The sequence below is a fragment of the Protopterus annectens genome, chromosome 1.part2 (genome assembly GCF_019279795.1).
Source record: "Protopterus annectens isolate FY-2018-M chromosome 1.part2, PAN1.0, whole genome shotgun sequence".
NCBI lineage: Eukaryota > Metazoa > Chordata > Ceratodontiformes > Protopteridae > Protopterus > Protopterus annectens.
In genome coordinates this window covers 1,220,967,813-1,220,991,324 of record NC_056727.1, presented here as the reverse complement: position 1 = coordinate 1,220,991,324, position 23,512 = coordinate 1,220,967,813, and the positions used below count along the sequence as shown (strand labels likewise).

Here is a 23,512-nt window from a genome sequence, read left to right as displayed (position 1 = left end):
GAAGGTGAAGATAAACAACACACATGGAACGTTATGGTGAGTATATAACTTTTTCTATGTACCCACACTTATTGGTTCAGCAACACACATTGAGTATGGGTTAAAAAGGCTTCTGTTATGGTAGCTAAGGATGTATGGGATGAGGCTAAACAAAAGGTAATGTAAAAACTGAGAAACTGGAAGCTCTTGTTTATGGATATGAATAGCCAGATACAACAGTGCTTAGACTGAAGAAGGTAGGGTCCCAACTGCTTCACTTAAAAAAAAAAAAAAAAAAAAAAAAAAAAAAAAATCATCTTGTGAAGGACTGTACATAATGCTTTGCATGGTATGGTGTTTTCTTTGGTACAAAAGCAGATCAGAGCAGTATGCTGGGATTAAGTCATGGTGTCTGTATTGAGGGGGTTGCCATTTTACTCCTTTGGAGAATCTGAATAGGTTGCATGGCCTTCTTACCAGCAGTGACATTTCTCCCCATAGTTTGTTGGCAGTCAGACTGAATTGTTGGGTCATTAATTTGCTATTTTATTTATTTTTTTTTTTGGGGGGGGGGGGGGTTCAATAGCTATAAACACTTTCACATGATTGCTAGTTTTTTTTCATCCGCAAGTCTCCAGTTTGGTGACTGAGAAGTGAGTAGCTAGGCATTTAACCATGTTTTTTTTTTCCCAGGTGGTGTGGAGCACAGGTTCTCCTACCTCTGCAAACATTTTTGATTGAGATGTGGGCATGAATGTAGTTAGTAAATGTACTTGTTGATTTCTTCCAAAGGAGCAATATGCTTGCATGGTAGTGCATTGTTGTGCATGTCAGGCCTTTTTTACAGTTCAGAATGGGAGTAGTGTTTAATGTGTATTCATGTTGAGAGAGGATGCTTTCAAACTAGGGAGTAAACAGTTGTATGAAGAGTGTGGAATTTCTTTTTGCCTGAGATCACTGGAGAAGGGGGCATGTTGAAATACATTTATGGAAGTTTGCGAAACACTATGTGAAAACACGATTGTAAATATTGTCATGTGTTAAGGTCAAGTAATGAACTGATTCTGCTGCTGGAATTTTAACCTTGGATGGTCCTCTTGTATATAAAGCAAGTTGATGAAGGACTGTATTCATCTTTAAAGTGTCTTTAACTGTAAAATGCAATAATAATTTAGCTTAGTTTTTCAGATTTTTTTTTTGTATTGGATGTAGTATTTAGCAGCAGAAAGCATGAGTACTCGGCAGTTACTGATGACACTTTTTTTTTTCTTCAGTATTGGATATCCTGTAGTAACATTAGGCTTTGGCTTCAAAAGTTACGTCAGCTACAAAATGCGGTTAAGAAAACAGAAAGAGGTTCAAAAAGAGAACGAGTTTTATATGCAGCTTCTTCAGCAGGCTTTACCGCCAGAGCAACAGATGTTACAGAGGCAAGAAAGGGAGGCAGAAGACGGTATGTACTTGAAATGGTAGTCTACTTTTTTGTGTATTTTTAGAACGTGATTTTAGAAATTTTCAGTATGGAATAAAGTTTGGATGCAATATCTTTTCAATCCGTACCCCAAGTGATGGGTTTTCATGTCTGACCTCTGCTACTTCAAACTTCAGGATCCACAGCTCAGGCTCCTCTGTTTACCCATAACCCCCTGCTGGCATCAGCATTACCTCAGATCTCATTTGCTGCTTGTTGAGATCAGATGTTTGGGATCCCATCAGTTTGTTTTGTCTTTTCAAAAGTTTTTGATAATTGTATTATGGAAATTCTCCTTTCTGTGTAACTTCATTACTGTTTTCTTCCTTCAATTACCCCCCCCCGTCTTCACTGTCCCTTGGGTTAGTATTAATACTGTTGGTGGTAGTTACAAGAATTTTTTTTCAAGAGCTGTTAATACATTTGTTGGTAGTTCCTTTTGTTCCTTCTATTGGTTTAACCTCTGTCATGTTGGATAAACCTTTAGGTTTTAAGAAGCATATATGGCATGCAGCCACAAATCTCCAGACTGACTCATGAAAAGTGCATCTGCTGCTTAGGAGCTGCACATTTAGCTGGTTTCTCAGTTTTGTATTTCCTTTGGATACTATGCCGTTATTGAGTGCTAGAATCAATTGTTATTAAAGAGTCTTCTCTCTAGCTGCGCAAGATTGTTCTAAATCTGTTTCTGAATCCTCCATATCTAGTAAGACACCACTGGATAAACATGAAAGGATGACGAGTGATAAACTCAAGGATAAGGGCAAAGAATAGAGGAAGCTAGCCCCTGATTGCTTTCCTTCGGCTCTGACCACAAAAAATACAACATTTGTGTGATCCTGCCTCTCCTTTGGACCTGTCCTTGAGGAGATCCAGATCTCCACCTTTACCAAAGCCAATGTTTTCACCTGGACCAGTCTCCCCTAGACTGCGTTCTCTTTTTTCTATAAGAGACCTGTTCAAAGGTTGTTGTGTTCTTCATCTTCTACTTCATTGAGATCCATTATATCTACCACAAGCTTAATAGAGGCTGACATGGATAGAATGATGAGGAAGTTTCTCAGGACCCTAATTCAACTGGGAGTTCTTTTAGCTCAGTATTCCATTAGACCCATTAGCTTTGGCCCTTCCCTCACATTTGACTGTTCCTACCCCAATCTGACCCCCATTTTTCGGATTCACTATCTGAAATTTTCATCCAGAGTGGTCCGTATCTGATCCAAGAATGTGGCCATCCTTGACTACTGCTCTGATCCCACCTTCTCCGACTTTGATTCGGATGCATATTTGAGCTGAAACCTCTGTGCTGGATCTGGGGGAGTGGATCAACTCCATAGTTTTTGGAGCCAGCTTTTATCTAAACTTTTACCTGCTGCTAATGCTGTACCCTCAGACAAGGATAGTAGGGCAGTGGACAGATATGGAAAGGTGTACACCTCTTCCACCCTGGCCTTCAGAGCTGTGAGTTGCCAAACTAAATGACAAAACTATTCTGATTTGATTAAAACCTTGCCTCTCTGGAGGTGTCTAAGCTGCAGGTTAATTTCATGCTGGCCCAGACTACTCTGGTAGCAAAACATAATATTAATTGCAGTTTATGATGCAGAAGCAAAACAAATTTATCCCAGCAATCTGGGAATATAGATAGGCAGGGGTGAGATTCAAGTTGCTGTATCCATTTATTTTCGGAATGTTTTTCCTGGGGGATCGGCCGTTTTTTGATGCTGAACAGGCTAAGCAGTGAGCCACAAAACAGAAGAGGACTCTCCTTCTCATTCCTCTGACAGTAACGCTCATAGAGAGAATTTGTCAGTGAATTCTTTTCAGTGTTTCAGAGAAAATCCTTCAGAGAGAAAAGCACAGGAGCCGACTAGAAAAGCACAGGAGCCGACTAGAAGAATCAGGAGTACCTGGATTTGAACTGGAGTTTGGTGTTGGGAGAGAGAGGAGAAGGAAGACCAGAAACAATGAATAAGTGAGATTTAAAAAACATCAGTCACAAGTGAGATTTTAAAAACACCAGTCACATTTGTTAATGTATGGCTTTGCAAAAAAAGTGGCTGAGAAGGATTGGACTTTTGTTGACTAACTTCTGTTAGATTTAGGTCTGGGCCATTCCAAAACTGTAATTTTCTTCTGGTGAAGCCATTCTTTTGTTGATTTGGATGTATGCTTGAATTCATTGTTGTGTTGAAAGGTGAAATTCCTCTTCATCTTCAGCTTTCTAGCAGATGCCTTAAGTTTTGGGGCCAAACATTGACTGGTATTTGGAACTGTTCATAATTCCCTCTACCTTGATTATAGCCCCAGTTCCAGCTGAAGAAAAGCAACCCCAAAGCATGATACTGCCATCACCACTCTTCAATGTAGGGATGGTGTTCTTTTGGTGATGCAAAGTGGTGTTTTTGCGCCAAATGTACCTTTTGGAATTGTGGCCCAAAAGTTCAGCCTTGGTCTCATCAGACCATAAAATATTTTCCCACATGCTTTTGGGAGGCTGGGCCCAGATGTTTTTCTGTGTAACAAAAGGCTTCCGTCTTGCAACCCTTCCCCGTAGTCCAGACGTATGGAGAATACTGGAGTGTGTCACATGTAATACACAACCAGTACTTGCTAGAAATTCCTGCAGCTCCTTCAGTGTTGCTGTAGGTCTCTTGGCAGCCTCCCTGACCAGTTTTCATCTCGTCTTCATCAGTTTTGGAGGGACGTCCAGTTCTTTGCAACGTCACTGTTGTCCCATATTTTCTCCACTTTTTGATGACGGTCTTCACAGTGATCCATGGTATATCCAATGCTATGGAAATTTTTTTGTATCCTTCTGACTGACACTTTCATCAATGAGATCCCTTTGTAAGCTGTCTGCGAACCATGGCTTTTGCTGTAGCAGGCAACTGAGTAAATGTCAGGAAAATCCTACTAGGACAGCTGAAATTTATTTGGGGTTAATCAGTCTCTTTTAATTGATGGCAGGTGTGTACCCAAGAAGACTGAATGTTGTAATTAAATCAAAAGGTGCTTCAACAAGGTCTTAGTTTAAGGGTGTGCACACTTGTGAAACCAGCTTATTGTACATTTTTTTATTTTTATATTTTTCCTCTAACAGATGTGTTTTTCAATTGAATTGTACAAGTTATATGGTGGGAAAAGTTTTGAAATTTATTGTGGTCTCATTTTTTATATCGGAAAAAAACTGGCATTTTAAGAGGGGTGTGTACACTTTATATCCACTGTGTGTGTTAATTTTGTTAAGGAATGGGTACTAGAAGAGTTATTAGGGAAGATAAAAATTTCTTTAGAAGTTAGTGGAATAGGATGAAAATTGAGTTAAAATAGGGTAGAAATAAAAGAAAAAGCTAGTTAAGAAATCTAAATTATTTAGAGGAGCTGAGAAAGAATACAGTATTGTAGAATCAGGGGAGTCTCTGAGAACGAGAGACAACTGCAGGGTGCTAGAGGGAAAATAAGGGAGTGTCTGGCTAATATGCCGAAACATGGCTTTTAAGCAACTGTTTTTTGAGTAACTGTAGAGCACAAACTTTTATCATAATGATTAGGCAATAGTAAGTAGTAAGTGATGTTACCAAACTTGAAGAGCCTGTAACAAGTAAAATAACCAGCGATTCTGTAGATGTATTGGTGATGTGTTAGTATTCCTGTGGATGTTGGGAGGGAAGAAAGTGGATTATCTGGAAGGTTTTTGCTTAACATTATTTTTAAAAGGAAGGGAAGCACAAAGAAGACTAGACCTACCAGACCCAGCTTCATGTATACCCATTTCAATTTTAAATCAGGTTTACAAAGTGTGTGTTTGTACTAACTAAAAGAATGTCAGAGGTGTTGCTAAAATGAAGATAATCAATGTGGTTTTGTGGAAGGGAGGCAAACATTTAACATTTAAAACAATCATCCAGAGGGAAGCAGAATGCAAGAAAATACCACTGTTGGTGGGTTTTGATGAAGAGAAAGTATTTGATGGAATAAGCTCTGATTTTTGAGTAGGGCAATGGAAGCATTTGCATTCCCTGATGCAATAAGACTAATTAGGTGGATATGTGAAGGATCAGAGACCAGAATTAAAATGGGAGGATTCCTTTCTGATATGCTGTCTGAAATGGAACCAGACAGGGTTGTCCTCTTTCCATTTTCTTAAAATTTAGAGTCATTGGCAAAGAAAATAAGGGACTCAGAAATTCAAGGATCTAATTGGTACAGTAATTAAAGAAAGATGGCTTTATTTGCATATATTTTATACCTAATAAATCCAGAAGAGGACATTTCAGTGATGTGGAACATTTTGAGATGGTCTTACCTTTTTGGGATACAAAATTAATGAAGATAAAACAAAGGATAAAAAATAGGAAACCCAAAGCTGTAAATTATGTATCCGCACATAAATTGCATAAATTGGTTGAGCAATACCCACGTTTATGGGGACACGATAAGATGAAGTACTGGAGTATGAATCAACTCTTCTGTTATGGCAGCTAAGGATATATAAGAGACTAAACTGGAATACAAAAACTGAAAGCGCTGTCTTGTAGATAGTGAAAATGTTTAGTCTCTCTAGTTTTTATGTACAGGTCAGGCATATTTTATCCGCTAGAGAAGTTGTGGACAATAGAGTTGAAGGAATTTATCTGGGAGTGGAAGAGAGCAAGAGTTTAGTGGAATAAGTTGATCCTTCCAGTAAAAGAAGGTGGTTTAGGATAACTTGAGGTGAAGAGAGATTTTAGTGCTGCACAGTTTAAGGCTTGTGTATGTAATGAGCAGAAAGTTATAATTTGTATTGGAAAGGGATGGTACTGAAGCAAGGGGGAAGTCATGAAATGAGGAGAATGTGATTTTAGATGCAGATGATTAAGAAGAAAAAAAAGCAGCCAAACAGAATATTCTTAAAGTAGCGAAGTATTCTAAGAGCTACACCAACAGCAGAATGGAGAGGGAATTTTGCCTATAGGGATGACTGCATGTAGGGGTACAGAGAGTAGTCAAGAAGGGGCTGGAATTTACTGGAGGAGCCTGGCAAAGGAACAAAGGTTTTTGGGAGCAAATAACGAGAGGGAAAGGTAATAGAATGGGATGAGGCCTAAAAGACATTTGGACTGCAGGCTAGAGACTGCCTTCCCTACTAGGAATTGGTAGAGTATAGGCCAAGAGAAAGGGCTTCGGAAATCTTAAGTGAAAGACCTGCTCTGGTAGAGTTTAGTTGAATCTAGAAAAGAAACTGCTGTTATAAAAGGTGCAATTAGTAGGGCATATACAATATTGCATAACTATAAGAATCAATCAGAAGAGGTTAGAAAATATTGGGAAGAGGTTTGATGAGCAATTTACAGATGAACAGTAGGACCTATGACTCCCAGGTATGCAGAGTCTTGACAGCTTAGAATTTTTGCTTGGAAGTGTTTGCATAGGTGTTTTTTGCACCCCAATCTTCTTTGCTTGATGGCATATGTCAGAGGTGTGATGGGAAAGAGGTAACTGGGAACATATGTTCTCTGAGTATAATGAGTTGGCAGTAGAGTGCTCTTCACAAAAATTGGGCAAGCAAATGAGTGTAACTAAGGAAATTATTCTTTTCAGATGCAAGATCTGCCTTGCCTAGATGTAGTAAGGCCTTGAGTTTAATTCTGGTGACTGACTAAAAAGCAGTTACTAGAAAATGGAAATCAACGTCTAAACTATTTGAAGCGTTAAATATTGTAAAATAACTAGAACTGGGGTATTTTGAAAAAGGAAGAAGCAAATTGCATAGAAGTAGAAATTGTGGAATTTGTGGGGAAAATGCATGCAGAATAATGTTGAGGGAGATATAAAGGAAGGCAAGAGTTGATCAGTATATTTATGTAATGTTAGATTGGTAGGTATAGAATAGATAATGTGAAATGTGTACAACTTCAGTATGGTTATTTGTAATGTATGTCTGTATCTTAAGTGATATCGAGTGACAATAAAGGTGTTAAACATAGTGGATGGTAATGAGTTAAAAGGGGATCCAGTCTGCTTGGGATGACATGATTGACAGACCTCAGTGCTTTGCCAGAGATGGCCTGCATCTGTCACCCTGGGTTTTCGGGTACTGGCTAAGGGTCTTGCCATCCCTATTGTACCTTTTTTAGGCGGTGTTCCAAAGACCAAATTACCACTGTAACAGCCATAAATAAATATAGTCTGAGGGTACAACTAACATTGGGTAAGATGATAATTCAGGTCGTAGCCTGCTATAGGCCCCTAACCATGTCCCAAGACTCCCTCCACATTCCTAAGCACCCTGGAAACTTAAGATCCAACACAAAACACTAGGGGACTTCAACTACCCTTCTGTCAACTGGGAAAACTACTCATGCACCCAATGCACTGGCCCAGCACTTCCTGGAATTCATAAATTTCAATGCCCTGGACCAGCTCATTCTTGCCCTCACTAGAGGAAGCAACATGCTTGACCTGGTTATTAGTGACATGGGCAACTGTTGCTCTACACCAATAGTCAATTCCTCCCTAGTTAGATCCGACCACAAACTAACTACCATGGAAATCCACATCTCACCCACACACCCCCACAAAGGTATCCACCATGAAAAACTTCTCCAAAGCTGACTTTGAACTCCTGAAAACAGAGGGGGCTAACTTCATGGCACCCATGCCAATGGAAAATAGATGCATGACTGCCGAATCATACACCAGTGCACTGTACGAACACTTACATAAATGCATGGAACTAGCCATACTCAACAGAACCAAGATGCTGTCCTCCCAAAAAAAGGAAAAAAATCTGTTGGTGGTCTGCCATTAATAAACTCTACAACAGAAGGAAGAAACTTTTGCAGAAAAGGCAAAGTCCCACGACTGGAAAAATTCCCTTATTAGCCTAAAAAAGTTGAGATCCCTCATCAAAACCTCCAAAATCTGCTATGAAGGCAGAATTGCGGCAGACACCAAAAAACGCACAGAGCCTTCTGTAGTTGTATCAAGAATCTCCATGGCATTTCCTGGATTTGCTCAGAGTTACTGCACAATGGTACCTGCTGTACTGAGCCAACAGATATTGCCAACATACGGACCAACATTTTCAGTGCCAACTTTACCCCACCCCTCCAAAGGACCAATCTCAATACCGGAAGAATGCCATGCACCCAGCATTACTGCAGCACAGGTTAAAGCTGCATTGTCCAAGACCAAGAATACAGCTTCCATGAGACCTGACAATATCCCTGGCTGTGTTCTGCATGAATTACAAAGTGAACTGGCACCACATATGTGTGCCCTGTTCAGTCACAGCCTCACCTCAGACTTTGTCCCTACTGAATGGCGAACTGCTTCAGTCAACCCTTTCCATAAAGGAGGAGCTACTACAGACCCTGGAAATTGCCCATTAACCTGACTAGTCTGATATGTAAGGCAATGGAGCTCATCATCATGGACCTAATTAACAAGGATGTAGGGAATCCCCAAACTCTAGATCTCACAACAATTTGGTTTTGTGAAAGGTAGATCATGCCTGCTCAACCTGGTTCATAGGTTGGTACTAGGCTAACGGCCCTAGGGCCTATACAAGCCTAGCCATAATTCTCTGGCTATTTCTTCCCACACTATTTACTTCCCTGACCCCTGTCTAGCAGGGTGACTGACATGATCCTTGGGTAATAAACACCCTCTGCAAGACTCAAACCCAGGACCCTGTACACTACAGTCACAGTAGTTAACCACTAAAGTGAAATGTTTCCTGATGTTACAACTCAGAAGTTCTGTACATCCTTTTAAATCATTAGCCAAATGGCTTGGCTTGTAATGGCTGTATTTGGCTTTAGTTTTCACCTTTATTGGTATATATTTGCAGACTGTAGTCTGCCTATTTAGGCTAAGGGTTAGATTTGAAGGATTTGTCTGCATGTTGCTGTGCGTCCCAACAGGTTGAAAAACTACTTTCAGAGATTTTCACATTTGAACTTTTTTCAGTTTTGAAAGTTTTTTTTTTTTCTTTGACTGCTTGGTATTTAATTTTATTTGATCAGAATGTCTAGTAATCCTGTCACCAGTTAATTTAACTGCAGGTTTTTGCATTGTCAAATACTGCATCAGAATATTTTTTGTATATACGCACAGTTGTCTTGACATTAGACAGGAGGGTGGATGTGTTCATAAGCTACGTTGAGGAGGGTGTTGTAAGATTTTAGCATGAACTGTGCATATTTGGGGGGAAAAAGCTTCCTAATTGTATGTGCATGACAGGACTTTTCAAGATTTTTCTTGGTAATTTCTAAAGTCTTGATTTTCTTTCCCAATATTTTAAGCTTTGAACATTTGAAATGTGCCTCATTCGTTTGTTCAGGGCTTCTAGCAAATGCACATCGTGGCATCAAATGAAAGACATTTTTGAAACGTTTAGCTGTTGTACTTCGTTTTTCTGCTGTTCGTAGAGTTCAGATTTTGTTTGTTTTTATTTTAGGAAAATTCTTGGGTTCAGTGGTGAAGACTACAAAAGCTTACAGATGTTCTATTTTCATATTACTAGCCTGGGCTGACATATGTACTGCTTGTAATGGCTGGAAAAAGGATCATATCATGAAATCTTGCCTGACGTACCAGTAGTTCATCTGTCTATCCACTGTCATTAAAGAGGCAAGTTTAAAGCTTACGTATTCTGTTTAAGGTGGTGACTGGTGTCCAATGCCAGGTCTGCGTGTCTGGATCTAGTGATGGAGAATTTTTCCCTCGCAGGCGTCTTCTGAAAAAGGGCACTTTGAAGCCTTGCTTCTGAAACTGTCTTGTTCTACTTCCAGAAAGGCAGATGCTCTATATAAAGTCATGGAATGGAATGGCACTCTGACTGTACATCCCAGGGCAAATTATTTTGCGAGCTGTTCAGCCCAGAATGGGCTCCATCAGCTCACAACCTCTGCAGTTTGGCACCGGATAAACCTTAAGGTTTAGTGGCAGAAGGGTGGTCTCTTCTGCTATCATGAGACTTGTTCTTTAATTATATGTTCGGTGTCTAGGCCTTCCCAGAGTACAAGTTTTGTGAAAAGCTGGCAAACTTCTCTGAATCGGAGATTAGGAATGATCTGGAAAATTTGTTTGCCATGGCTTCTGTAGTAAGCTTTCACTTAGTCTGATTTTGATTCTGCTGTTGCCAAGACAGCAGGTTTGTGTATTGCCAAACCTGCTGGTATGATTGACATGCTCCTCTCAAGGTTGAGCAGAGACAGACAATTCAAGATGCTGTTTTCCATAGTAGCATTCTTTAGTTTGGTCTTCCAGGAACCAGGGAAGCATCTTTAAAAAGAGGAAGCAAGCACTCAGAACTCTTGCAGTGCTTTACATGGACTTGGTTCTCCTCAGGATATGCTGTATATTTTATACAATTGTTCTCATTTTGAAAGTTAAGTCATTCAAGGCAAGGTTTTTGAAAAATTGTATTGTGTGTATTGAGAAGTGGTAGACAAAATGGAAGAAAGTATAGAGAATGCTGGTTTGAAAGCCACTGAGTTTTGTTGACTGAGGTGCCAGCTCAACCAAAGCATTTGTGATACAAGATACCAAAAAGATGAATTAAACCAAATTTTGGAGAATTGGGTATTGTGCCAGATGGCAAAAGTAAGATTTGTAGCAATTAACAGGATCAGTTGCCTGTATGTTTGACATATGGCATTGGCTAAAATTGAAGGCAGGCTCTGAGTGCACTGCTGTGATGCAGGCCAAACAGATTTGTGAGGGAGGTGCAGAAGTTTGAGCATGTTGTGTTGGCTTTGGGTAAGGCACAAAGTGTGATTGGTTAGTGTTAGTGGAAGGGATGGATTTGTCAGTCTAAGATGGCAGAGTGAACTGCTGACTGACTTCATGAAAAGCTAAGTGTTTAGAAAGCAGTGCAGTTGCCATTCTATCAAAAAGATAATGTAGGAAACAGTTTTGGTCAAGTTTTTGAATCATACTATGAAAATGAACAAATATTGTGACATTGCAATCAGACAGTATACTGTTGCATGACCCATTTATGTTTGTGTTTGTGTAGATTTATTGCATCACACCAGAGATTTAAATGGTGAAAAAAGTGCATTTTGAATTTATGCCACTATTACCATGCAGTATTGGTATAATTCCCCTATTAACCATACTGGTGGACATTTCTTGCACACACCTGCAAAATTTTATACATTACTAGTTTATTTCATCTTCTGTTTCTGTATTTTTTGTATGTTTTTTTCTACTAGTTTTCATTGTATGAACATATTTTGGGGCTGTAAACATAAAAACTTTATTTTTTGTGAAACAGTGAAATTTTTCTGAGCTGTTAGTTTTTTATGCACACTGATGCACATGGATGAATATTTGCTAGATGATATTAGACAGATGTATTTTTATATTTAGTGTTCTACTCTGTTTATGGTTAGATAGCGGAATGTGTTTTCTTGATCTTAGTTCTTGTCACAGACCTGATGAAGGCTTTATTGCATTAGGTAGCTGAAAGTAATTTTAGTTGTCTTTTTGTGTATTTTATGCTTTTCTTAATAGCTAATTTTGGAATGTGGGTTGCAAATAGGTAGTGTTTTCCTTAACTAGGATTTAGTTTGATCTAATCAGTAGTAGGATGTGTGAGTAGGTACTTGTTCTAAAATGCACTTTTATGGCCCGATTTATACCGTTTGCCTTGAATAGGCCCGTTTAAATTGAAACAATACGTACATTTTCCACACCTACTTTTCGGTATGTAAAAGCTGATATGTTTAACATTGTTAAAATATTTCTGATTTTTTTGTTATGGAGGATCGCTTGTCTGTGACAGACTTGTTGCTTTGGAGCACTACCTGGGTTTCATGATTTTTAGGAAATGTGACCGAGCTCAACAAAGTTTGAAGACCACTACTTTCTTTTTTTGTTTTCTGTGTATGTAAGAGGCAAACATTTAAATACAGACTGTCACTTTCTGCTTTCCTTGGTGGTGGGGTCTTTGGTAGATGGAATATTGGAATTGGGTTATCTGCCTGCAGGTAGCCCTCAGTCGGCCAGAATACCAGAGACTTAGTATTTCTGCATCGGATGTTGTAGCTCCAGGACTGACGTCAAGTCATCAGGGGTATTAAAAACAGGATACTCAGGCAGCCGACGCCATTACATCAGTTTTTCTTGTTCCAAATGTCAGGAGCCCCCCAAATAGGGAGCCAAGTTATGGTGGGGAAAACACCACCAGTAAAAAGTAAATACCAATATCCCTGAAAGGGGCGAGTAATAGACATAGAGAGGAGAGAGAGATAAGGGGGGGGGGCTGGAGGGAGGGAGGGAAACCAGGACTGCAACACTGAATACTCTAACATCTACATTTATGGTAAGTGTACACAACTGTACTATGTTCCTCGTGTTTCACTGTTGCAGTCATCACACTTGGGTACATTCCCAAAGCTGAAGAAGGGTGGAGGCAGTCAAGAAGAGTTGGGGCTGGCTAGTACGCCTTGCAGGACTGCTGTTGCAAAACCCACCCACCGTGGATTTTAAAAAGATAGGCAGGTGGTAATGCTTGGTGAAGGTGTGTACAGAACTCCAGGTAGCAGCTTCCAGGATGTCTCTGGTAGGGACTCCTCTGAAGAATGCTGTAGAGGTAGAAGGTGTCCTAGTGGAATGTGTTCTGACCCCCTGAGGGGTTGGTTTCCCATTGTACTTGTAGCAGAAATGGATGCAGTGTACTATCCATTTGGAAATTGTTTGCTTTGAAATGGCTTTGCCCTCTGCCCTTGGTACAAAGCTGACTAGTAACTGGTCAGATTTCCTGAAGGGCTTAGTCCTATCAAGGTAGAATCTGAGCTGTCTGTGCGCGTTCAAGGAGTGCAGGATCCTTTCCGCTTTATTTTGAGGATTAGGGAAGAAAGTTGGCAAATGGATAGATTGGTTGAGAGCCGCACTGGACACCACTTTAGGGAAACCCTGTCAGTATGGAAAATAATGAAGGGTTCCACAGCCATAAGTGCTTTTAGCTCAGACACTCTTCTAGCTGAAGTGATGGCCAGAAGCAAGGCTGTTTTCCAAGAGAGGAATTTTAACTCTGCTGATGCTGCAGGCTCAAAGGGGGGGTAGCGTGAGCTTTTCCAGTACAAAGTTAAGGTCCCAAGCAGGGATGGGTGCTCTCCTTGGTGGCCGTAAATTGTTTGCCCCTCTCAGGAACTGTTTGATAAAAGGGTGAGAGAAGAGAGGTTGGCTCAGTGTTGTAATGAGCCGAAATGGCAGAGGCATGATTTTAATGGAGGATAATGGAGGAGAAGGATAGGCCTCTGTGGAGTAGATCTGCTAAGTAATCCAGGATTAGAGGCAGGGAGGGCAGAGTTGTGTACTCTCCTTTAAATTGAATCCAGGAGCATTACCTTTTCTACTATTCCAGATGGAATGTTTAGTGTTCAGAGCAGGCAAATGCCAAGTTAAGACCATTATTACTCGTCTTCTCATAAACAGAACGAGTTGGACTGAGTTTTTCCAAGCAGGAAGACTGTAAATTCTCCTTGAAGTGGAGGATTACCGGGAGGAGCAGCAAAATCATTTCTGTGCAATATGGTTGGAGCATGATAGATTTGGAAGGCTGAAAACTATTCCTCATGAACATTAATTTGGCATGGTTGTATTAACCTCACTGGTTAAAGACTTTTGCTCAATTTATATTGGTCTCTATCAAGAGGACATTTAATGAAAATGTGCTACTAACTTCAGTCATATTGAAGAGTGATTGTTAGAGATGCACATTCCATGTGATGGTAATTGGACTGCTTTGTCTTAAATCAGCAAGTAATGAGTTCTTAAATACAGGTGAAGGCATCTTTACACCCGTGTCTGAATGCTGTAAAGAATTTGATTGACTGCAGTTTTCTTTTCCTTGAAAGGAGATCCTGTTATAATTTACAAACACACACACACTTTAAAAATGAGAGAACAGTTGGCTACTAATGATTTATTAGCTGTAATTGCAGTCAACATTTATAGACTGCTAATTAGAATAGTACTGATATAAGCCAGTTAAGTTTTCTTTTGATTAAAGTGACAACATTATTTAAATTCTATTGGATTGTAAGCAGTCTTAGTATAATAGTATATTTAATATTCAGAGACTAGGTATTACATGTTTAAAGGGGTCAGCCAACTAGAATGATCTGTTATGCAGGATAGGTGGCAGGCTTAGTAAGGCATCAAGATTTTAAGAATAGATCTATTTTTTTTTATAGTTGGAGAATGTGGTGTGGTAACTTTTTGATAAATAGTAAAGTTATTACTGTAATTTGAAATTTTAGTTAACATTGGTTGCTTGCTATTCTTTGTTACTTAGTATTTTGTAGATTGGTGAGTTGCACTTCAAAAGGATCACGTATATACCAGTTTTCTGAGCGAAGTAGTCTTTATTTTCAGTGTGGGAATTTATGGGTGCATTAGATTTTGAATATTGTTAAATGTGTACATGGGTATTGTGAAAAAAGTCTGTGTATTGAGATTGTATGCTACACTTGACTAAAATATTTGTAAGAAACTGCCATTGAGAAATATTGGCTTCTCTGAGGGAACGTCTCTACTTTGTCAAGTTAGACAGACGCCAACAGCAGAGGTGATACCTTTGTTATGCATAGTCATGATAGTACTCACTGATGTTGCAAGTTTAATTTTTTGTAAATAAGACTAGTCTATATATAGAAACTTGGAAAACTATGCAGTCCTCGTGCATGATTTTCTCTCTTCTCCAGTGGTTGGTCTTTTGACATACTGCTTTAAATTGGTGGTCTTGTTTTTAACTAGTGACCTTGAGTAATAGAATCAGACTTGTCCCCAGTGCTAGTTTTACAACTGTGAAGACTTGCTAGACCATTTATATCATGTCCCTAACACTTCAGCATTAGCAGTTGCATATGCATTCTTCTTGGGGCTGAATTCAAGAATCAAACATGTTTTTGTAAGCAGTGTGTTTATAGTTGCTGTTGACATAATTCATATTTCAGTTATTCGTCAAGCTCCCACATTTGCCATTTATTAATCAGATTTGTCTCCTCCCTCCCTTATGAAGCTTAATTCTCCTGTCTATCTTAATTTCTGTAAGTTCTTCATAATGAGAACGCTTTTTAGACTTCCATGTGATTGTAATTTTTTTTTTTTTTGCTACCAGCAAAATCAACCCCAGAAAAGTTAATTTGGGGTTATGAATATTCTTGCTCAGCAGGAACGCTGCTTTGTCAGTTTTTACTTTGTGCTGAGTTAGTATTTCGACTGCAGTTTTTTTTAGTTTCAGTTGAGACCCAAAAAAGTGATCCCAACTATCTCTTCTGTAGTGCACTGTTTCGTGATGCAGGTAGAATTGCTGACATTCTATGTAGTGTACTGTGTGTACAGAAGTATTCTTAGAGATTTCCAGAAGATCTTGGTGCATGGGAGAACAGTCATCCAGGCCATTTAAGTTCAGCACAGTATCAAATTGTGATGTAGGTACGTGCAGGAAAATTTAGGACTATAAAAGTATTTGTGCAGACTTTATCCTAATGCCCTTGACTGTGGTAATAGCTCTTCTGAAAGTCAAGACTATGCCATGACTAAATTTAGAGTATAGAACTATGTACATTGAAAAAATATCAAGCTGTTGTATATAACGGTTAATATTAATTTTATTTTATTTAGCCTTTGTTAACTAGGTTTGTCCCATTAGGCTAGTAGCCTCTCCAGTGAGACGAGAGGTGGTATTTATACTACTGGGGGAAATTTGGTCAGGGCAGTGGGGGACTTTCACAAGTAAGTAGTAGGCTAGCCACCGTTGTGGGCCATTTTAAGTGTAGCCAGTTTCCCTTTTTGTGTTTGAATTTGGTTAGAGATCAGTCTTGCCTATCTCATGGTTAATAATTGTGCATTACCCCTAATGAGAATAACTGGGATCATTCCATAGATAATTTGAAGTAACCCATGCATGGGATAAAACATTTAGGAGCTGCCTCAAGGGGCATTCCTCGAGTAAATTTTTTGTAGATGTAAGTTGCACTTGAGTATGGACAGGGATTAAATTTGTTTTATGTAGATGGAGTCTGTTCCAGAGCAGTAGTGTCCACTGCAAGATATACCTGCCCCTTCAAGCTCTTATGTTGACATTGAGCAGGTTTATATCCCTAGACAAAGTATTTTTGATGCCGTTTGACTTGCTGATGTCTATTAAATTCATCCGTATTAAGTCAGAGTGTCTCGTATGCCAGACACAAGTCTGCTCTTAGCAGTCTGATTACAGAGTATAGTGACCGGGTTTGAGTCTGTCCATGTAGGTTATGTTTAGGCTTTGTGTACTTTTAGTATGGAATCGTTGTGGGTATTCCAGTTGCATGCCAAAGGATATATTCTATTCCATGATTAGCCTAATGAAGGCTGAGTAAAGGACAGTGAAATCCTTGCATCTAAACAGAATGTCTTTGTAAGCTGTGTAATCTCGAAGGACTTTCTTACGACATCGGACACATGTTAGTCAAAAGTTAGGTCACTGTCCACATAAGTTCCCAAATCCCGAACAGCTGGGTCAGCTTAGGGTCGTATTGTTAATGTTCACCGACTCTCTTTGATAGGTGCCATGGGATCCTATACATCCACCTGAGTTGCACCAGATCAAGCAGATAAGACTTTGTCATCCTTCAGATGAGGTATTAAACCACACTCAGTCCCCCTCATGTTAGATTGCTCTCTCATATACATATATATTTATGTATGTATGTCTGTGCATATGTGTATATCCAAATGTGTGTGTGTATGTATGTATGTATATATATATATATATATGTGTGTGTGTGTGTGTGTGTATATATACATATATATATATATATATGTGTATGTGTGTATATATACACATACACGTAATATAAAAATGTTGTGTATATACATATATATATGTATCTATCTATCTATATATATATATATATATATATATATATATATATATATATATATACACACACATATATATATATATGTATGTATATATATATATATATATATATATATATATATATATATATATATATATATATATATATATATATATATATGTATATATGTATATATATATATATATATATATATATATATATATATATATATATATATATATATATATATATACACACATATATGTATATGTAGGTGTGTGTGGATTGTGTGTGTAGATGTGTGGATTGTGTGTGTAGATGTGTGGATTGTGTGTGTGTAGATGTGTGGATTGTGTGTGTGTAGATGTGTGGGTTGTGTGTGTGTAGATGTGTGGGTTGTGTGGATTGTGCGTATGCAGACGTGTGTGTGTGTGCGTATGCAGATGTGTGTAGATGTGCGGAGGTTGTGATGTGTGTGTGTGTGTGTGTAGATGTGTGGAGGTTGTGTGTGGGCATAGATGTGTGTGTAGATGTGCGGAGGTTGTGTGTGGGCGTGTGCAGATACAGGTGTGTGGGGGATGTGTGAGCGCATGTGCAGATACAGGTGTGTGGGGGTGTGTGCGCGCATGTAGATACAGGTGTGTGGGGGGGTGCGTGCCTCAGTATAGGTGTGTGTGGGGGGTTGTGTATGTGCGTAGATATAGGTGCGTGGGTCTGTGTGTGTGTACACATATAGACATACATAGTCATTTTATATATATATATATGTGTATGTATTTGTGTATACACATATCGGACATGTACGTATAAACATTTTATATGTAATGTGTGTGTAAAATATAGAGAGCAGAATTTTCTTCTGTAGGTTCAAAAGTTCTACAAATTTCTTTTGGTTGCCCTGTAAAGGGGGAACAAAGCAAGGAAGCATTTTCTTTTTCAAATCATGCATATGTTAAGACTGAGAAATGAATGCTCCTGGTGTCTTGTGCCATTTGTGCTTGGTTATCTTCGTAAGCCATGACAGAGAAGATTTCAGGATAAAATGATGTAAATCATCCAGGTAATGAATGGAAGGTTGTATCTAGAATATACACCTGACCTCCATTTGGTTTATGGATGTGTGGAAATCTTGGATGTAATTCAAATGGTTACAGGTAGACTATTTTTAAATTTGAGAATATGGTATCAAGTTAGGTTCCCCTTAGTTTGGAAAAATGAATTTTCATGGATGGGCCTGGTGAGTAATAATGTATAAAAGCATATTTGTGCGTTTGTGTATAGATTACTACAAGTAGTTTGTGTTCTAGTAAGACTGTAGGAGTGAATTTTTCCAGATAGCGATTTTGTTTCAATTTATGTGATCTGGATCTTATTGTGATTGTTGGAAATGTGCTATGTATAAGTTGCTAAAAGAACAAACTGTCCCAGACTGCTATGAAGGATCTCTAACACCACTCCCCAAAGCTTTCCAATTTGCCGTGAATGAGTTTCACTTTCAGTAAAACATATTGCCAGTAATTCTGTTCCCAAGGTGCTACCCATGATGCTATAGGCCTTGTTTAATGCAATACACATGTTCCACTATCTCTGTGAAGATTTCTGTTGGCCGTATTTTTTGGAATACTTTAGCATCTGTGGCATAGTCATGTCTGTGATTACATATCCATGGAGTTTCCCCATAAGCTGGGAGAAGTCTGTGCAGGACGTCCTTCAGAGGATTGCTCCTTTAAAGCTAAATTATGTACTGTCTCGTGTCAGTCCTGCCAGTCGAGAGGGCCATAGTTGTCATTGTTTTTGACCGCCTACATGGTGCAAAGAAGGATCCTCCTGTCGTAATTTTTTTTTTTCCAGTCTAGAAGTACCTGGACTTCACTGTAGTTTGTTTTCATGCAAGTGTGCGTGTTGCATTAGGCTGTGTGAAGTGTTAATGGCCTTAGCCATCAGTCCACCATGGACATTTTCGTGTTTTAATCTAGTCACTGAACTGTACCTGTTGCATTTTGGACCATTCCCACTGATCAGACTTTGTGCCTTTTCCTGAAGTAGAACCATGGTGGAGGCTTTAATAGACTGCAGAGCATATGTTTTTTCCTGTTTGAGTGTGGAGAAAATGGACCTCCAAAACAGAACTACTTTGGTCCTCATGGCCTTAAAGGCTCTGAAAGTAAATTTATGGAGAGCCCGTTTGCTCCAGTCTAACAGCTAGGGTGCATATGGGGCATAAACAGGACAGGATTTTCTCACTTTCCTGTGTATTTAGATGATGTCTCGGGAAAAATTAATGCAGTGGTAGATTTCCTATGCTACATATTCAGCCCTCTCCTAATGCTAAGGTTTTAAAAGTCTTGCCTGATCCGGATACTCCAGGAGTGGGACACTCCATGGCTCATCATCACGAGCAGGAGAATGTGATCTCCCCGTGTTCTTCATGTATAGTTCAACAAGATGGGGGGGGGGTAGATTTTGATGGCTGCATTTTTGTTGTTGGGAAGATTCTTGTGCACCTTACCATTGTTTCTCTAGGTTCATTTGTCATCACAAAACTCTGAGAAGAAAAACTAGAATTCCTCTTTGTTCTGTGTTGGTCAAGCAGGGTATTGTTTTGTTCTCAAGTCCTTAGCAGTACAAAAAAACTATTAGTTCAAGGTAGAAAAATCCTTCTTTCTTAGAAAAACGTCTCTTTATATCAGTCAGTGCCTTGCTTATTTAGTTGTTTTAGGAGGTGATAAAAGCTGCCAGCACCAGTTGGCCATGCAGCCTCTTGAAGAGGTTCCACATCGTAATTCACTTTTAGCTGTGCTCATCCTTTGTATGCGAGTTCATGATTGATGGGTTTCTCCATTATCTACAAACCTCTTGATTCTTTGTTTATAAAGGTTATTTTGAATAAACATTTTTGTCATGACTGTTATCTTCATTTGCTGAGTATCAGAGCTGCAAGCCTTGTTATTAACAACCCTGTTTTTGTTCTTTTACTGAAGTTAGGTATTCGTTAAGATTAAACCAATGTTCTGTCTGAAAAATACCAGAATTGCTAGTCTGGCCATTTCTTGCCCTCTGAGCAGGGTCCAGGGGGAGGAAAGCTTCTCTAGATTTGGTAGCTGCCACTTCAGTTTTACCTGGAGATGTGGACGTACAGGTGGTTATCTGTCTTCCAGGTGGAGAGGGAGTGGGAGTGACTAACTCCTTTTTTGGAGTGTATTGCTAATGGCATTGTTCAGCCATGAATCCGCAATCTGCTTGATGGAAAGTACTGCTGTCAGAGATCTGTATTTGCAATATGTAGTAGATGCATAACGACTAGTGTTCTTTCAGACCAGCTTTTGAGCATGGATTTTCTTATAATTTGAGTATAATATATTAAGTTTTGATTACCATGTATTTCATGTTGTACTTCATTGTATGGATGGTGTAACGTGTGGACATGCAGGAGTTGTATGTTGATTGCATGGTGTTACAGTGTAGGTGCTCATAAGCCATCTGTTCCCCAAGTTTAGGAATGAGAGAAAATTTGACTTGACTATCTGGAAATATGAGAAGAGGAAATCCCAACACTTGCCCACTGCAAAGAAACCTGCAGATCATCTGGTATGCTAAGTACAGGCTATGCTTTTATGCTTTTTAACTTGCAAACCAATAACAATTGTAGTATAGAACTTGGGTTTTTTGCTCAGAAGTCTTCAAATGCCAAAATAAACTCATCTCCTCTGTAGCACACGTGGCAGCCATCACAGCAAAGGATCTGAAATGTACTTGTTGCACTGCACATGGGTAGTAAGTGGACTGTGGCATAGTGAAGTGAACAGCTTTTCAAAGTTGTTTTCAGATACATTACTTATGGCCACTTTATACGAGTTAGTACAGTGTTAAAGCTTTCAAAGCTGTAAAACACTTGATTGCTTTTCACTTTATTCTGTTGCTGTGAATACAGTTTCAGAGCTGCTGAAGTGCTATCTATCTTTTACAAAGAATTGTGATTGGATTTCTGTTTGTAGCTGTTGTGTTGTATTCTTAAGTTGTATGTCAGGGTTCCTCTGCTTAATTCTGCTTTTGAGTTGAATTTCTTGACTTCCATATTTCTCAGATACATAGTAAATTACTTATGGTTGTAGACCCAATCATAAACAATGTAAGGATATGACATTTAAGGTGTAACAACCAGCAAAATGAACCCATTTTGCCATTAAGGGCAGTGCAAGTTGTATACCCCACCTGAAAATATGGATGTGTAATGGGAAATTAATCTGCTAAGGAGGGTTTGTAATTTAATTACGGGATACTTTCAAGGAGGGTTTGTAGAGGTTAAATAAAATTTAATGAGGTTTAAAATAAATGTTTTAATCACTTAATACTTGTTTGGTTAACTGGTTAATACTGTTTTTCTATGTTCTAGCAGCAGCCAAAGGAATGCCAGAAGTGGATGGAGCGTTGCTTTCACATCACAATGGAGGGATCCCATCCAGCAAAAAAGTGACCATCACAACATTACCAGAACTAGAATACAGAGAAAAAGGGAAAGAGAAAGATGCCAAAAAACACAATCTTGGGATTAATAACAATATTTTACAGTCTGTAGAAACTAAAATTCAAGAAATTGAATATATGGAAAACCATATTAATAAAAGATTAAATAATGATCTTGTAGGAAGTACAGAAAACCTCTTAAAAGAGGACTCATACAGTGCATCATCAAAAAATTACAAAAACGCTACTGGGGTGGGGAACTCCTCACCCCGAAACCACAGTGCATCTAATGGGAGTATTCCCTCTTTGCCAAGCAAGAATGAAAAAAAGCAGAAATGCACTAGTAAAACCTCGAGCAACCACAAAGACTTAATGGAGAACTGTATACCTAATAATCAGCTTAGCAGACCTGACACATTAGTAAGGTAAGTTATTGATGAGAGAAGCTGGGCAGGCTGTTAAATTATTTGAAAGTTAAATTTTGATTTGTGCTCTGCCACAAAACTGGTTAAAAACATAAATTTAATGCTTCATACTACACTTGATCCAGAAATTACATTATATTGAAAATTATGTAGGTATTGGAACAGATTTTAATTATTGATGTGAACCATTGACAGTCTGCTTTTGAAACTGGTCTTGGTATCATTGTTCCATTATTATTCTCACTGTATGGAAACAGGTTGTACATTCAGTTAAGTAAGATACTTTTGTTCTTGCACTTTGTATAGGTTCAACTTTTGTTATTAAAAAAAAAAAAAATCCAGGAAATTGCATGCATTTTTAAAATTCGTAATCACTATGAGCCCGTCCGTTTGGGTGTACAAGGATGAAACTTTTGGTTTGACCTAGAGAACTAAGTTGGAATAGTTTGAGTGCTGGAAGGGTTAGGCTGCAGATGGTGGGAGTTCAGCAGCTTACACTTACACCAGCTCACTCCTCTGATAAGGGAGTAAGAAAGATCTCTAGTCATTGCTCTTGTGCAAGTCTCCTTGCCCAACACCCATGGACAAGGACTCGGATGTAGATTTGGGGATGCTACTTTGGTAATGTTAGCCCTCATAGGCATGTGTCTGAATGCACATGCACACTTAAGTGGGAGGGCATTGGATTCCCCTGTATTGATGCAGGTACTGGTTTGGCAGTAATAGATGTCTTTGCCCTCATTGCCGGGATGCTGGTGAGGAGATTTGTCACATCCATGGCTGTCCGCATGTAGCCTGTTTTGGTCATCTCTCCCCTCACCAAGATAACCAAGACAGTTAAATTGATGGGGGAGATTTGATGGCAGGCAGACACAGGAGGAGAGACTTTAATCACTTTGATCATCTTTAGAAGTACGTGACTACCAGAAATAATTTCTTCAGTTTAGTTTTCTGGTCTTAACAGTTCACTGCACTTCTGTCTCATTTTCTGCTGAAAAGAGCAGGCATTTTTTTTCACAGCTCCAGAATGACTCACCCTTTGCAAGGCTGCAATGCTTGCTTTCACAGTCTGGTCTGACATATTGTTTACCCTTCAGCTCTGGTTCACTGAAATGTTCTGAATCATTAGTTAAAGGAGAAATTATATTTTTATTAGGAAAATTCTGTCCTGTTGTGGTTGGTCTGTATTATGTAAAGTTGCATAATCTTGAAGTATAGTTTAAATGCCTCTTTAAGAATACCTTTACTTGAATAACCCCATGGGTGAGTGTTTTCATTTGTTTCAGCAAAAGACAAATTGTCCTATTTCCTTGAATGCTACCTCT

General features: G+C 38.9%; 1 protein-coding gene across 2 annotated transcripts in view; it reads left to right on the top strand.

The window, feature by feature from the left end:
- MACO1 (macoilin 1) overlaps positions 1-23,512 on the top strand; it is a 1,116,587-nt gene that overhangs the window by 378,645 nt on the left and 714,430 nt on the right. The window contains exons 5-6 of one of the 2 annotated variants that reach the window (XM_044060081.1): positions 1,254-1,432; positions 21,695-22,187. In XM_044060081.1, the coding sequence (XP_043916016.1) occupies positions 1,254-1,432; positions 21,695-22,187 (672 nt within the window). Of the gene's footprint in view, positions 1-1,253; positions 1,433-21,691; positions 22,188-23,512 lie in introns of both variants that reach the window. The other variant, XM_044060080.1, reaches the window with a different exon arrangement.